The 13503-nt window shown below is 39.0% G+C and overlaps 1 protein-coding gene across 1 annotated transcript in view; it reads right to left on the bottom strand.

Annotated features, from left to right (window-relative positions):
• Nucleotides 1-211: 211 nt before the first annotated feature.
• Nucleotides 212-13503, bottom strand: part of CNTN1 (contactin 1) — a 93922-nt gene continuing 80630 nt past the window's right edge. Inside the window, exon 22 of the mRNA XM_074144507.1 lies at nt 212-2793. Coding sequence (XP_074000608.1) covers nt 2714-2793 — 80 coding nt within the window. The 3' untranslated portion in view covers nt 212-2713. The remainder of the gene's footprint in view (nt 2794-13503) is intronic.

Consider the following 13503-nt stretch of genomic DNA (forward strand, 5'->3'; position numbering starts at 1 on the left):
GGAGACTCTCTGTCACTGATGTCAGGAAATTCTATCAAAGCAAAACAGCCACCCTTATCCCGCAAAAGCTCTTCAACTCCAGCAAAACTCCCAAGGAGGCAGGGCAGGGACACACAGGACCTCATTCCATCCACACCTTTACTGTCACAGATGAGCACATCACTGTTATGAAATTAGAAAGCTCCAATTCAAAAGACAGTTATTATATTTTGAGTAACATTAATACATTTATTTAATTGTAATTTACTTTTCATTCATAAAAAGGACAAAGCACGGTCCTGCTCTACTCATTTGAAAAAAAAAAAGATAAAAAGTAACTAAAAAAACAGTTCAATATCCATCAGTATCAAATAATAGTAATATCAAGTTTCCTGAAATATAAAGAAACAACAAATATGTCTATCTATATAAACTTTAATTAAGAACCTTGCGTTTTAAAGCAGATGATACATTAGTTAGTTTTTCTTGACAACAATTTGAAACTGAAGGTCCCAGTCAAATTTACACAATTCTGTGAAAGAGAAAAATCTCCAACTATCCGATCAGCATGTGAGACCTACCTCATCCGTGTTGCTGATTTAAAAAAAGAAGTGGCTTTCCTCCCCAGGTCATTTCCATGCAAAAACTAAACAGTTTTGCTTTTTACACCATGTATTAGAAAAGTAAAAGGCAATCATGCATTTGGCAAAAGATTTAGTTGTGATTGTAGGTTATATAAAAATGAGTCATACTGCAAAAGAACCAAACCAAATGAAACACAATAAATCACAAGTTTTTTTTTTTGTACAGAAGGCTTACAGCGTATTAGTTTCTTATGTACGAAGACAGCTCATTTCTCTTTCAAATAATTATACAATTTATGAAACTCAGTAGTGTTTGACACTTTGACATTCCTCTATAGGGAAGTTATCACTTTCACCTATTTAAAAAATTTTCATCTTGTAACAAATAGTTAAAATTAAACTAAAACAGTATTATTGATATTTCTTAATGAAGACTCTACACTTTTACATGTAAATATATAGTACAAAATTATACAAATAAAAGAAGTGGGTGTAAATTATTAATAGACCTATTCTTGCTTCATGTAAATATTATTATTACGGACCTCTACAGTATCAGTTCTAAAAAGATAAAATCTATTTCTAAGTAGCTAGCAAGGTTGTGCTAATAAAATATGATTCAAAGCTTATAATTCTTGAAGCATCAGACATTGCACTATTACTTGAGCCAGCTGATTCAATATCACTGTGTTTCTTCAACATTCACACTCAAACTAATTCCCAGCACACGATGGGAAATGAAAGGAATGTGCATTTCTTCAACAACTTAAAAAAACCCAAACAAACCAACAAAAAACCCAACACTGAAACACTCTAGACACAGTCAGAACAAAAACATTCTCTATCTCTAAGAGAGTTCCCATTTTGCAAAGGCCATAGTAAACATTTAGCTTTGACCAACATTTGGGATTTGACTTCCATGTACTAACACACAGTTGGATCATTCAGTACTCTATCAAATAGGGAAACGGTTTCAGAACTTTAAAACTCTTATTTACAACACTATGAACATTAGAATAATATCAAGTTCTTGAAAAAGCATATAATTCTCCCAAATGTACGCCTTCACTACAGGAAGGTAACACCTGGCATCTGCAGCATAAAAATGTAAATATAATAATTTTTTTACTGTGCTACTCTGTTTTTGCCATTTATTGTATATCTCTTTCTTTTTTATATTTTAAATCTTTTCACTTTGAAAAATAACATACGTTTCCTACCATTTCATGGTCCACTTGGCTGATCTTTAGCGTGGACTCCATCTTCAAACTCCTAAGTGTTACAATGCTACCTTAATAACAATTATAGTACCAGTAATAATACTAAATCAAAACCGATACATTACGCTGCTTCCCTGAAAGCTGACATTTCACTCCTAAAATCAGCAACAACAACCATAACAGAATTTTTCAACAGAATTGTTTTAAGAAAAGAATATGGTAAATCTCGTGTCAGTGAAGTGCAGCTCTTTTAAGCTGAGCATGCTATGCGTTTCTCAGGTGCTCCGAACATATTTAAAATAAAAAATTCCTTGTCACTGACTTTTATTCAAGTCCTTCAAATTCTATCCAATAGCCTCAAGAAATATAGCTCTAAAAAAATGAAATGTTTTTGCTTTGACTGTCTCTCTAAAAACCAGTAATCCCAATAAATGATGATGGGGCCATTCAAAAATATGCAGTACACAAAACATATAGGATAGTACAGACAGACGTAGTACTCTTACATTTATCACATACAATCAACAATTCAATCTCTATTATATTTCACAATTTGTTATTCAAGTTAAAGCACCTACGTATGGTGATTTTACTTTCACTGTACAGCCTATGTTATTGGGTTTTAACACTGTAACTTGCCCCATTGGACCGAATCATGCAACTGTCACAGATCAGCATAAGTGTTTTATAAGGCATATTGGAACAAGTTAAAAATATTTCTTAGCCTTTCAAAAGTTGATTTACTTCATGAAGGAGTTCCTGGATGCCTCAGTTCTCTTAAAGTTCATAGGAAATCGGTAGGGTAACTTATTTTAAAGTGTAAATTTATTTGGCTTAGGATGGTGCCCCAGGAATCAAAAAGAGTCGTGGTCCTCATCTTCAAAGGGAGTCCTTTGTGTTAGGCGGAGGACAAGGTAAATCCAGCTACATTCAGAATCCCGAGCAGGCGAGGACACCCAGGGCAGGCATCACCAGGACCAGGAGCAGAGTGGGTACTCCAGCAGCGGCACCTGCGCATCAAACACATAACAACAGGGTCTTACATCAAAGTTACTCGTGGTGGAGGGGAACGACCCTGGATGTGAGGAAGAACCTGGGGTGGTAAGGCTGGAAAACCAGCTGGCGTATCTCAGCACAGCCCCTACCTGCACGGATAACGTGAAAGGGACAGAGATTTGCTACAGCACAGCGGAGGACTCGCTCTTTTGTTCTGCGAGAGCTGTTTATGCAGCGTGTTTATACAAGCAGCGAGGCCATTCAGAACACATCAGTGTATTTTGATTTGGCTGGTCCAACAAGCCAGGAGGTTATAACGGGAGGTAAAAGGTCAAAATAAATATTTAAACATGTGAAAACAAAATTAATGGAGTCTTTGAAATGTGACGAAGCAAAGAGACACCTTTGGAAATGTTAATGTTCATATGATCAGCAATAATCTGAGAGGTGTCAAAGAGCCTGGTCTGTTTGTTTACCTGCCAGATTACAAAGTCCAGATGGCTGACTTCTAGCAGTGTGGCATTTACACACCTATATCTGTTAAAGTCACACGGGTGTTTCTTAAACAAATATTTTAAGACAAAAGATATTAACTGACAGCTTACAAACTTTACCTGACTTGCCCTGGCAAAAAGGCCTAAGAATTGCTATTATGTTAAATGGCTTGTGTTGTCATGGTCCAGCTCCCTGTTAAGAAGCATCAATATGAGAAAATAACCCAGCCAAGCTGTGCCTGGCTGTCAGTCTTGGAGATGGGCCAAATGAGCTGGAGAACGGGCTATTCTTTCATCCTAGAGAGGGCTCATCTAGGTCAAGATGGCAGCCTGTAGGTGGGCAGTGCGGGACCCAGATTACTGCTCGTCTTGCTGTTGAGCTCAGACAAAGGACAAAAGTGCTCGCAGCTGGTGGTGACAGCCCCGAGGAGCTGCTGGAACCGTCCCACTGGACGGCTCTCTGGCAAATGTTCTTCTGAAGGAGGAAAAACCATGCTGAAAAGGTCAAATGTGAATCAAATGGCACAGATTTCAGCAAGCAGCTCTGTTTTTCCTAACAACAGGCACAGTATGACAAATTTCAAGTATTCTTTCATAGAATTTAAAGTCCCAAAAGAGCATTCACATTTTCTCATCAGACCTTCTGCAAGGACAAATAAATCACATTATCTGGTACAGCACCCTGCAGGCTCCTAGAAAGACAGATCTGTAGGTTTTACGTCTGCCTCAGAAGTTTCTGTATCTTTCAGGATAAATAGAGCTTAATTCTTCATTTTGTGTCTATTTCAAACCTCCTATTAATAAGGCGGTTTACTAATTTTAAGTTAGCAAAGCAAGATCCTGAGGGTGAAAAAGATGCTGTTTTGAAGTGAGAATTTGGCTAAATGATCACCTGTCAGTTACTTTCAAGCATTTATTTCTTACAGAATGTCCTGCGCACAGTAACAAGGAGAATGTAAGGAAACTAGATGGAAATGAAACTGACTGATAACAAAAAGCATTTTTTATAAAGTTTGTGGACTAAGTGCAAATCAGAAAACTCCAGAGTTCACCAGCTCATCAGTTAGCTGTGGATATATGGAAGTGATAGTATTTAGTCATTTGTGGTTACTACATACATAATTGCAGGGATTTTTTTCTGATGGATTTTCACAGTATGTCTCAATACGCTGTGGGTTTGATGTCCTTCAGATCAGCATCTCCTCTGATGTACCATACATGTACTATCTGCAATTCCAAGATCAAAGCTTTGTCCCCCAAACAAGTCTTAACTAAGGATGATCACATGCATTCTCAATTTTTGTACTGGGCAGAGCTTTCCCTCTTTGCAGACATTTAATTGAGCCTTCATCTGCAGTTTCCCATGTTCACAGCACGATCTCCTCTCCTCATCTGGCTTCAAACAACCCCACTTCAAAAAATGGCAGTTTTCAGGCAGGTGGTTGGAAAGCCAACCGGGAACATATCTCAAACTTGAGTGCTTCCTCTTCCTTCCTCACAGCTGGTTTATTACACTACTTCCCAACTAAATCCTGAGCATTGGTGTGGTGGGAACAATCATGTTCTACCAGATACATATATAGAGTACATGGGTGTCACTGGAGAGAGCTAGGTCTAAAGACACCCTTCAGCCACAATCTCTCTATCTATCTAGTGTGAGAAGAATGTGTGCCCTCTCCATCCCAGGAACAGAAGTATGCTCATACCACACAACAGGATGTGTCTACAGCTGTTCATACGCACGTGTGTACACCTTGTCACCTACCAAATCATTTAACAAAAAGGGGACTATAAGCCCTTAGCAAACAGAAGGCCTGATGTATTTATAGTTGGCCTTTGGTAGTGAGTTTAAGTGCTATTTGAAAGGCAGATCTGAAAGGCGCTTGGCAAACTGAGACAAGAGACCTACCAATCCTTCTTCATCAGCTCAATTCAGCTGTAAAAAATAAATTTCTATGAATAGCACATTTTTTCCATGGGAAGTAGTATATCCACCTCAGTCAAAGGTAAAATTAAGGAAAATATTGTAACATTGCTTTGATAAGTATCCATAATCAGAAGAATTTTATTCTTAAGATGAACAAGAACATATGTTCAAATATATTTTCATACATAACAACTGCACATTTTGGCAGCTGTGAAAGTAAGGGGGTATATTTATCTGTACTTTTTAGTGATTTATGAGACATGTTAATCTTTTCTGTAGTCTTTATCCCTAAATATCAAAGTAGTGGTTCTTGATGAGTGAATAATAGCCATAGAAAAAAAAATAATCCGGATTTCATATTTAAGAATATCCACAGAAAATGTATTCTGTCTTTGTCAGACCAGGATAATACAGTTGGAAAGACATAACTAAACTCACATTTTGAATGCTTCTAATGAAGGAAAACATGAAAAAAGTTTGCCAAGTGAAGTTGAATGATGAGCAAGTATGAGGGAATTTCTATTTGGATGTTAATTATCCTATAAAGAGAAAGGAATAATAAATCTTCGCCTGAGATGTGCTCACTGGCTCCAGAATTAATAGTTAGCAATTCACTCCATTACAGCAGTTCCTTACAAGGTGTAGGCACTGTTGCAAAGATACCTATAATAGCTCTCCCCAGTGAAGCAAATCCTGCCCTTAAGACAGCACATTAACACAACATTAGGAGGACAAATGCACATGAAACAGATCATCTCTTCTTTTTTCTTGTTAGATTTCTGACCCACAGGCCAGGGACCACACTTCACCTGAAACACCGGTCAGCAGTGTGTGACAGCCAGTAAGTACACTCCTGCAGCTCATGAATGGAAATTAATGTAAGTTTTTCCTCAGTGCAGACTACCAGAATTAATTCTGTGCTGTAGAGTTGTGATCTGTCAGTTTTAACAATCTTTAAAACTAGAGAAACACCCGATAAAGACTTAATGAATGTGTACAAATAAACATGTGGATGTAAATTAAAAGAGAAGGATTATTAAACTGCTTCTGAAGTCTGGCTAGCTATGAGCTGGGTATATTTAGCACCCGAAGATTCATTCTTTCAGTGTTATAATGGGTGATCTCTCCTCTCAACCAGCATCTTGCGTATCCAGTGTGCGTGTAATTACAAACTACAGTCATCAAATTCATGGCCAAATTCACATCAGTATCACACGGCCTAACTACCACTCTAATACACCATCTGTGGACTTCATATCAAGAGTCCTCATTCAGTCAAATAAACAGTGAAACACAACCCTTAAATTTTTCTTCCACCGCCCCCAGGCAAAAGAAGTTGTGAAATCTTGCTGTATTGCCATAGAGACCTTGCTACTGTCTGCTATAGAGTTCTTGTAGTTGATATATTTAAGCCTGACTAAACGATCTTCAGAAACATATACTCAGAATCTGGCTTAAAGACAAATATAATTTGAATCGGATGCACTCAGTTAACCTAACTTTTCTTCCTGCCTTCTGTTCTCAGCAGACTTTCTCACAAGTTGTTTATCTGAGTAAATGAAGAGATGAACAACTGCTGGACAGGTTTTCCTTCAGCAAGGTCTTTGCATATCACAGCAACTCCTGGTAAAGCCCCACTAATCCACAGTTTTCTAGTCATACTTTAAATTCTGTCTCAATCACATGAAGTCTAGGATGGAATGGTTTACACTTCTGAATAGAGATCCTGGATTTTACTGACATCTTGAACAGTATGCAACACTCTTCCAAATAAATTCAAAAGCAATCAAATCAATTTAATGCCTAAATGAAACAGGCATTAAAACAATTCTGACTTTGATAAATTTCCCAAGCCTTTGTAACAATTTGTTATTAAAAATACGTCATTATTTCCTTTAAATGGTACTTATCTTTAAGCTATGACATTTTTGGCCCTTTTCCCAACATCAGTACCTTTTTATACTGGATTGTAAAAAAAAGAAATCTAGAGGCCTGTTTAGAAATCTTACTTCATCAGATCTGTGAACCAGGAAATTAGTTACTGGTCATCTGTGAAGCTGTCATATGTGAATAACTTCTCTTTCTCAGTGGGAAAGTGTTGCCCTGCCAACATACACAAACTTTGAGCTATTCCCCAGCTAATCATGAGCTGATCCTGTTGCGGCAGAACTCCTTCTCCGCTTTTATTGTCAGGAAAGATTATTCAAGGATTAATTTGTATTAAATTACATCAGTTTTCTTAGTTTCCAGGTACTGAACGTCAAGGGGGACATGACTGTTCTAGTTTGAGGAGTGTGTTTTTCAACTGCGTATCTCAGCTGCCCCCTTTATTGGGGTTTACTTTGCAGTGTGGAGCTGTCTTGGATACCCTCTGCAGGGCCGGATTAGAGCTAGTGCAAAGTAAAACCTGACACCCGCACACAGCGTGGAGCCGCATCCGCAGCGCTGCTGCTTCTCTCTACAGATCCACTCTCTTAACGCTGCACAAATTGTTCAGGCAGACGCAGACTGGTTTACATGAATGATACGGCTGCTAAAACGCATTTTTCATGACATAAGTTATCATACGCTAGGTAAGACCAAGCAAAAGAGAAATTTTTCTTACCAGGACTTTTATTTTATATGATTCATAACAGATTTAAGCTTGTAACATAAACTTTGTAACTTGTTAAGAAATGAGTCTGCCTTTGTGTCCGTTTTGCAAAATGGATTTTTCTGAAAGAATGGCCAAACTCTTACCCATTTTCCTGTAAATAATCCTCCTTTTGCTCAAGAACCCAAGAATCATCTTCCATCAGGGCTGTCTGTTTTTATATTTCTCCTTTTTACTTTAAGAAAGGTAAACACAAAGCCTTCTCATATTCTGTTTCTCCCTGCTTCTAACTAAGCTCATCCAATTCTCTGGGAAAAAATCAAGCCACCTGAAGAAAAAAGGGATTTTTGCCTGCTCTGTTTGTTAGTTTCTTTCGCACCTATTAGGCTTCATTAATATCTGTTCTCTGAGTGTTTTCATATTTACCCACGTAGAACAGAAAAGCAGGAGGGGAAGAAACGTAATTTCTTCAGGTTAAACCAAGTTGCATAAAAGAAGTGAGCGGGTCTGTAGTTCTGTCAACTGGCTTTTGAAAAGAACTTCCACTTGTTCCAGCTGGAAATACTGTCTTCATGAAAGACTACTGCAAAAGAAATAGGTAGCACCAGCTGACATGACTTAAATTCTGCTATCCCTATTCATGATAAATGGAAAATAACTGAACTAATTAGAATATGCTTATCTTGCATCATTGGCATCATTGCGAAGTCATGGGTCCAACTTTCCCTTGTCTAGGAATACCTTTGTTTGGGCACGAGGAAATTTTCCTCTTGCCTGTGCCATAAACCTTTCAAGAAAGGCGCTATGGAGTAATTCACAACCCTGTGAATTACTGTTTTACGGCAGAGTAGATGTACAGGATGGAAATAATGTTGTCTGTGCATCTGCCCATGCTTTGTGCCGCGTTAAGGTTTGCCATGCATCTGCAGAACAGCTTTAAAACTATTGTAAGAAAAAGAGAAAGAACATTAAAAAGCTAGTTGAAGGGCTGCTGATGGCCTGGGTGGTCTGTCCACCCCATGGTGTTAGTCTGTCTTCTCCTACTCAAAAATCCATATGCCAGAGCCAAGTAGATATTTTGTTTTGTTCTGGCAATGGCACCTGGCATGTTGGCAGTGTCGGCAAGCAACGGCAGGGGCTTCTTTGTCATTGACTCTGGCCCTGCTAGCGACCTGGGCTGCCAAAATGAAAAGATGCCTTGGACTCTAAGGAAATTGAGATAATTTTCAGTCGGTGGGCTACTACTTAACTACCAATAAATGTAAATTATTTCTCAGCTACCTCTTCACATATATTAATGTTTATTACATATTCTGTTGCATGGAGAGTTAAGACCACAGGTAATATTTTTTAAATGTACTCTTTTAAAGCGCTACACTCAACAAATAATAGCAAGAACAATCTATGGTCCTTCTGTGACCCAGGCAACAGTTGTAGTTGTACTTCATGTGCATTTGGTGAGTTGCAGGATCGCTTAGATGACCTGAAAGCTTGTCATATACATATCAGCATCTGCCCTGTCTCTCTAGTTGTCAGCAATCACTTCAGACAAACTGGCTCGCCAGCAGCAGCAGGAGTACTGCCAGGGCAAGCGAGGCTGGATCATGCACTCAGCTTGGAGGAGGTGTTCACTGCTGGAAAATGCCTGCTCAAGCAGCAGGAGGAGCTTGGAGCGAGTTTCGGCAGCTTGTCCCAGTAGAAAAGCTTATCTGTGATTACGCTGATTGTCTGGTGTGGCAAAACACTTGGCTGTGAATGTTCCCACATAAATGTATTCTGGATTGCCTCAGAAATTATGGTTGATATTCAGAGGAATTTGATGATCCTCTGAGAGGGTAATTGACAGTTTTTTTTAACAAAAAAGGCTAATTTTTCAGGAAAAAATGAGAGGCCAGAAGAGAAAGCTTCATTATAAGCCTGAAAAGAAGAAAAGGGACAGATTTTCTTTGGCCAGCTGGCATGTCTGCGGATCTCTGAGTGAAGAACCTGCTTCTCCTTGTTCAAAAAAAAATATTTTTTACAAATAAATTCACCCCAACTATACACCAGATTTGTCACTCCTTTTCACTTGCAAATAGTCAACATTTAAACAACCACAAGGTAAAATGGGCAAACAGTAGAAACTCTTCAGGTGCAAAAAGTTGGTGAATTAATGGGAAAAATACTATAGTTTTGGAATTTTTGTGTTCTTGGGAACAAATGTGGCACATATAAATACTGAGGTACATTAAAAGCCCGTATTAAAAATCTTCATCTTTCAGCCTGGAAGCCTGGCTCACACATCAGAAGAAGAAGAAGGATGCCCTCAGCTTCTACATGAGCAGAAGCACCCAGTCTCAATGGGCTGGATGACAGTGCTTCCTTCGTGGCAGGAAGAGGCCACCGTCCTTCTGCAGCATGTGACAAGACTTGGCCAGAATGTATAGGACAGTGCGGGACTCATGCTCAGGAAACTGGCTGTGTGCCCTACAGTCTCCATGTACAGGTAAGTCCCACCACCGCGCAGCCCTTGAGAAAGGGAGGTAAAGCGGAAGGCAGGCAGCGCTGCCAAAATGCAGCCCCCCTCCCCTCTGCTCCTGGAGCACAGCAAGCAAGGAACAATGGGAGTAGGAATCGCCCAGGGCTGGGCAATAACATGGCAAATATGCAGCAGAATCAACTAGTGGACTGAGAAGCAGCAAAGAAAATAACAGTCCAACAGGCCAGCTCAGCTTAAATTTGGCCTTGCTATTTAGCAAGGCAGAAAATATCTTAAATTGGGCATGAAAGTTACTGCAGAAAGGAAGAAAGCCAACAGCTGGCCTAGCACGTGCCTCCCTAGAGCAAAATAATGCTCTATAATAATAATCTTTCTCTGGAGATTTTCAAGACCCGCCTTGATGCAGTCCTGAGTAATGTGCTCTAGGCAATCCTGCTTTAGCAGGGGAGTTGGACTAGATGATCTCTAGAGGTCCCTTCCAACTCTGACAATTCCGTGATTCCATAATGCAATTTTTACTAATAAGAATATACTTTGAAGAATTTGGTACTGTTAAACCAGAAAGGTCAATACAATTTTCCCAGATAGCTGGGTAGCAGGATCTCTGGTAAAGAAGACAGACAGGAATACACAGGATAAAGCATCTTAGAGGGCTGTACAGGCTGCATAAACCAGAAGAAAGGAGAAAAAGATGAAGGTAGAAACTAGCAAGAACACACAAAAACCCAAGAGCAGGGAGTCAGTGTAGAAATTGTTCCCAGTTCGATATATTTGTTGGCAAATCCATTTGGCTTTCTAACAAAGTAATTTTTGGATTGTGAGGACTTTGTAGGTACATGCAGAAAAGGCTATGATTTCTACCACATTCCCCTCCAACAGAGCACATAATTTTACATTTTAGTGTCCTGATACAGAAGTACTACCAGACCTTGTAAGCTAGTGCAAATGCTTCCTTTAAAGCCAGGTAAAGCTTTTTACCTCCATACTGTGCAATGTCAGACAAAGATTTGAAACAACCCATCACTGGCTTCTATTATGACAGAAAATAATAACTTAGAAATTCATGAAATACTTGTTTTAGGGAGAGAGACAAAATCTTCTCATGTGGAGATAAACGAGGGAAACTTTTTTTTACAGATAATATCTAAATGAGCCGGCAGTGTTTAAACCCAGCTTTAAACAGCTGCTCATCTGTTCAGATGAGTGACTTATGCTGCTACATTAAATTCTACATTTCACTTATTTCTGCTCCGCAGTATTAGAAAACAATACTGAGTTACAGAATTTAAGCACAGACAGGATCGTTATGTCTTTTAAAGTATATCCTATATCACCTAAATATTGCCTCACATACAACACAGTTTAAGTAGCCTTTTACTTTCTCCTATAGTGAGCCCAGGAAGATAAGACTTTTCTAAAACACACCTTTTAAAACAGCTTGCAGCCTTGATTTAAGAAAAACCAGGAGCTGAACAGCAACAACTGAAGGACATTTTCATGCTTCTGCAGAAGAAATCGATCTTCTGTTAGAATTTCTCTCCTGATAAAGTTCTTACTTCAGCCACTCTACAGCTAGAGCCACAAGCACCAAAGTTGATACTCTGAAACGTTCACATGAACTTAGATGAAGGATCCTTCTGACATTTCCTACTTTGACAGAAGTAATATTCCTCCTTCCCATCCCACTGGCTTAATATAATTGTGCTGAACAGCCACAGAAGACAGACCAGGTAGCATTCTTCCAGTGCCTGCTTCTAAGAACTCTGTTGTCAACTCTCCATCTATTGCTTCTGTGAACAGGCTTTAGAAGTATGGTGAAAGTAAAATATATGGTATTAATCTTTAAAGGCAAGAACATTTTGACATGTACATCTTTGTGTCCACGTAAAGGAGGCAAAAATACACACATGTATTTCCTGTATCGTCACTGGTACTTAAAAGATACGTTTGAGTTAGCAAATATGTGATTTTATCTGCTCTTTCTATCTGTAGTAACAAATAAATATATTTATACATGAATACAAAATTGCCAAATAATCACAGTACAAACTGTACTTTTAATGAAACATTTATCATTTAATGTACTGTCAGTAGATCTGAAGTTTGAAGTTATATGGTTCCCAGGAGCACAAAATGCCTGTTGTACCTGGTTGCACCTCTGGGGCTGTCTAGTCTCCTGATATGACCTCCCGCTCATACCAAGACTGTCACCAACACTGGATGTCTTCAGCTGAAGCTGAGTCACAGAAATCTCCCAAGGATGAAAACTGCGCAGTCTCTCTGGGTAACCTGCTCCAGCGCTGCACAACCCTCTGGGTGAAGTTTTTCCTAATGTCCAGCCTGAACCTCCCAAATTCCAATTTCTGTCCACTGCTCTATAACTTATCATCTGCCATTACCAAGACTTTGGATTCGTCACCTTTGTAACTGCTCTTTATACAGTTCGGTACTTCTGTTAGATCGCCCTCTCCATCACGCTAAACCTTAGTGTTTAGAACTAGACTCTGTGATACTTCCTTAATACTAAAGAGCAGAGCTGTGCACCTTCCTTACTATCAAAGGGTTTTTCTGAGCTCCCCTGGACTTGGCCACTGCAGTAACTGGAAAACTACCACTGCTGCCTTTGTCAGAAAATCACTGGGTTTGTTCTCTTAAGAGAGGGGTTTCATCAAAAGGTGTTATAGCAGACATCCAACCTAGGTCTTCCGAATCACTCTCCTCGCTAAGAAGACAAGGAGTCTGGCTAGGTGAGCTGCATAAAACTGAGAGGTATGAGTATGCCACCACTCCAAGGCACCCATAAAAACTAAGACAGATTGTTAACCACTGAACTGAAAAATACCACAAGGATTTGAATAAGGCAGTTCCACGTCTTGCTACTGAAAATTAAAACATGTAAGAGTTGTCATGACTAGAAAGTATTCCCTTCTTCATTCCTTCACCCCTGTGATCACGTCTGCAATCCTGCCTAGATTATTAAGGGGAAAAAATTAATGAGATGAGTCTTCCAAAGATTATTTTAAATCACTCTAAGCACTACTTGGCTGGCTTTGATTTCTCAAAGCAATTAAAAATACTGTATAAATATAGTTCAATAGTTAAATGTCCTACCAAGGGGTGAAAGCAGAATATTCACTTGTATGAAATTAAATCATTATGCATCAAAGGGATTACACTATTAAAGCAAAATACTAATCTTGGCATTCACTCTATGGGATATGTGATTCTTTC

The sequence above is a fragment of the Numenius arquata genome, chromosome 2, assembly GCF_964106895.1.
Source record: "Numenius arquata chromosome 2, bNumArq3.hap1.1, whole genome shotgun sequence".
Taxonomy (NCBI): domain Eukaryota; kingdom Metazoa; phylum Chordata; class Aves; order Charadriiformes; family Scolopacidae; genus Numenius; species Numenius arquata.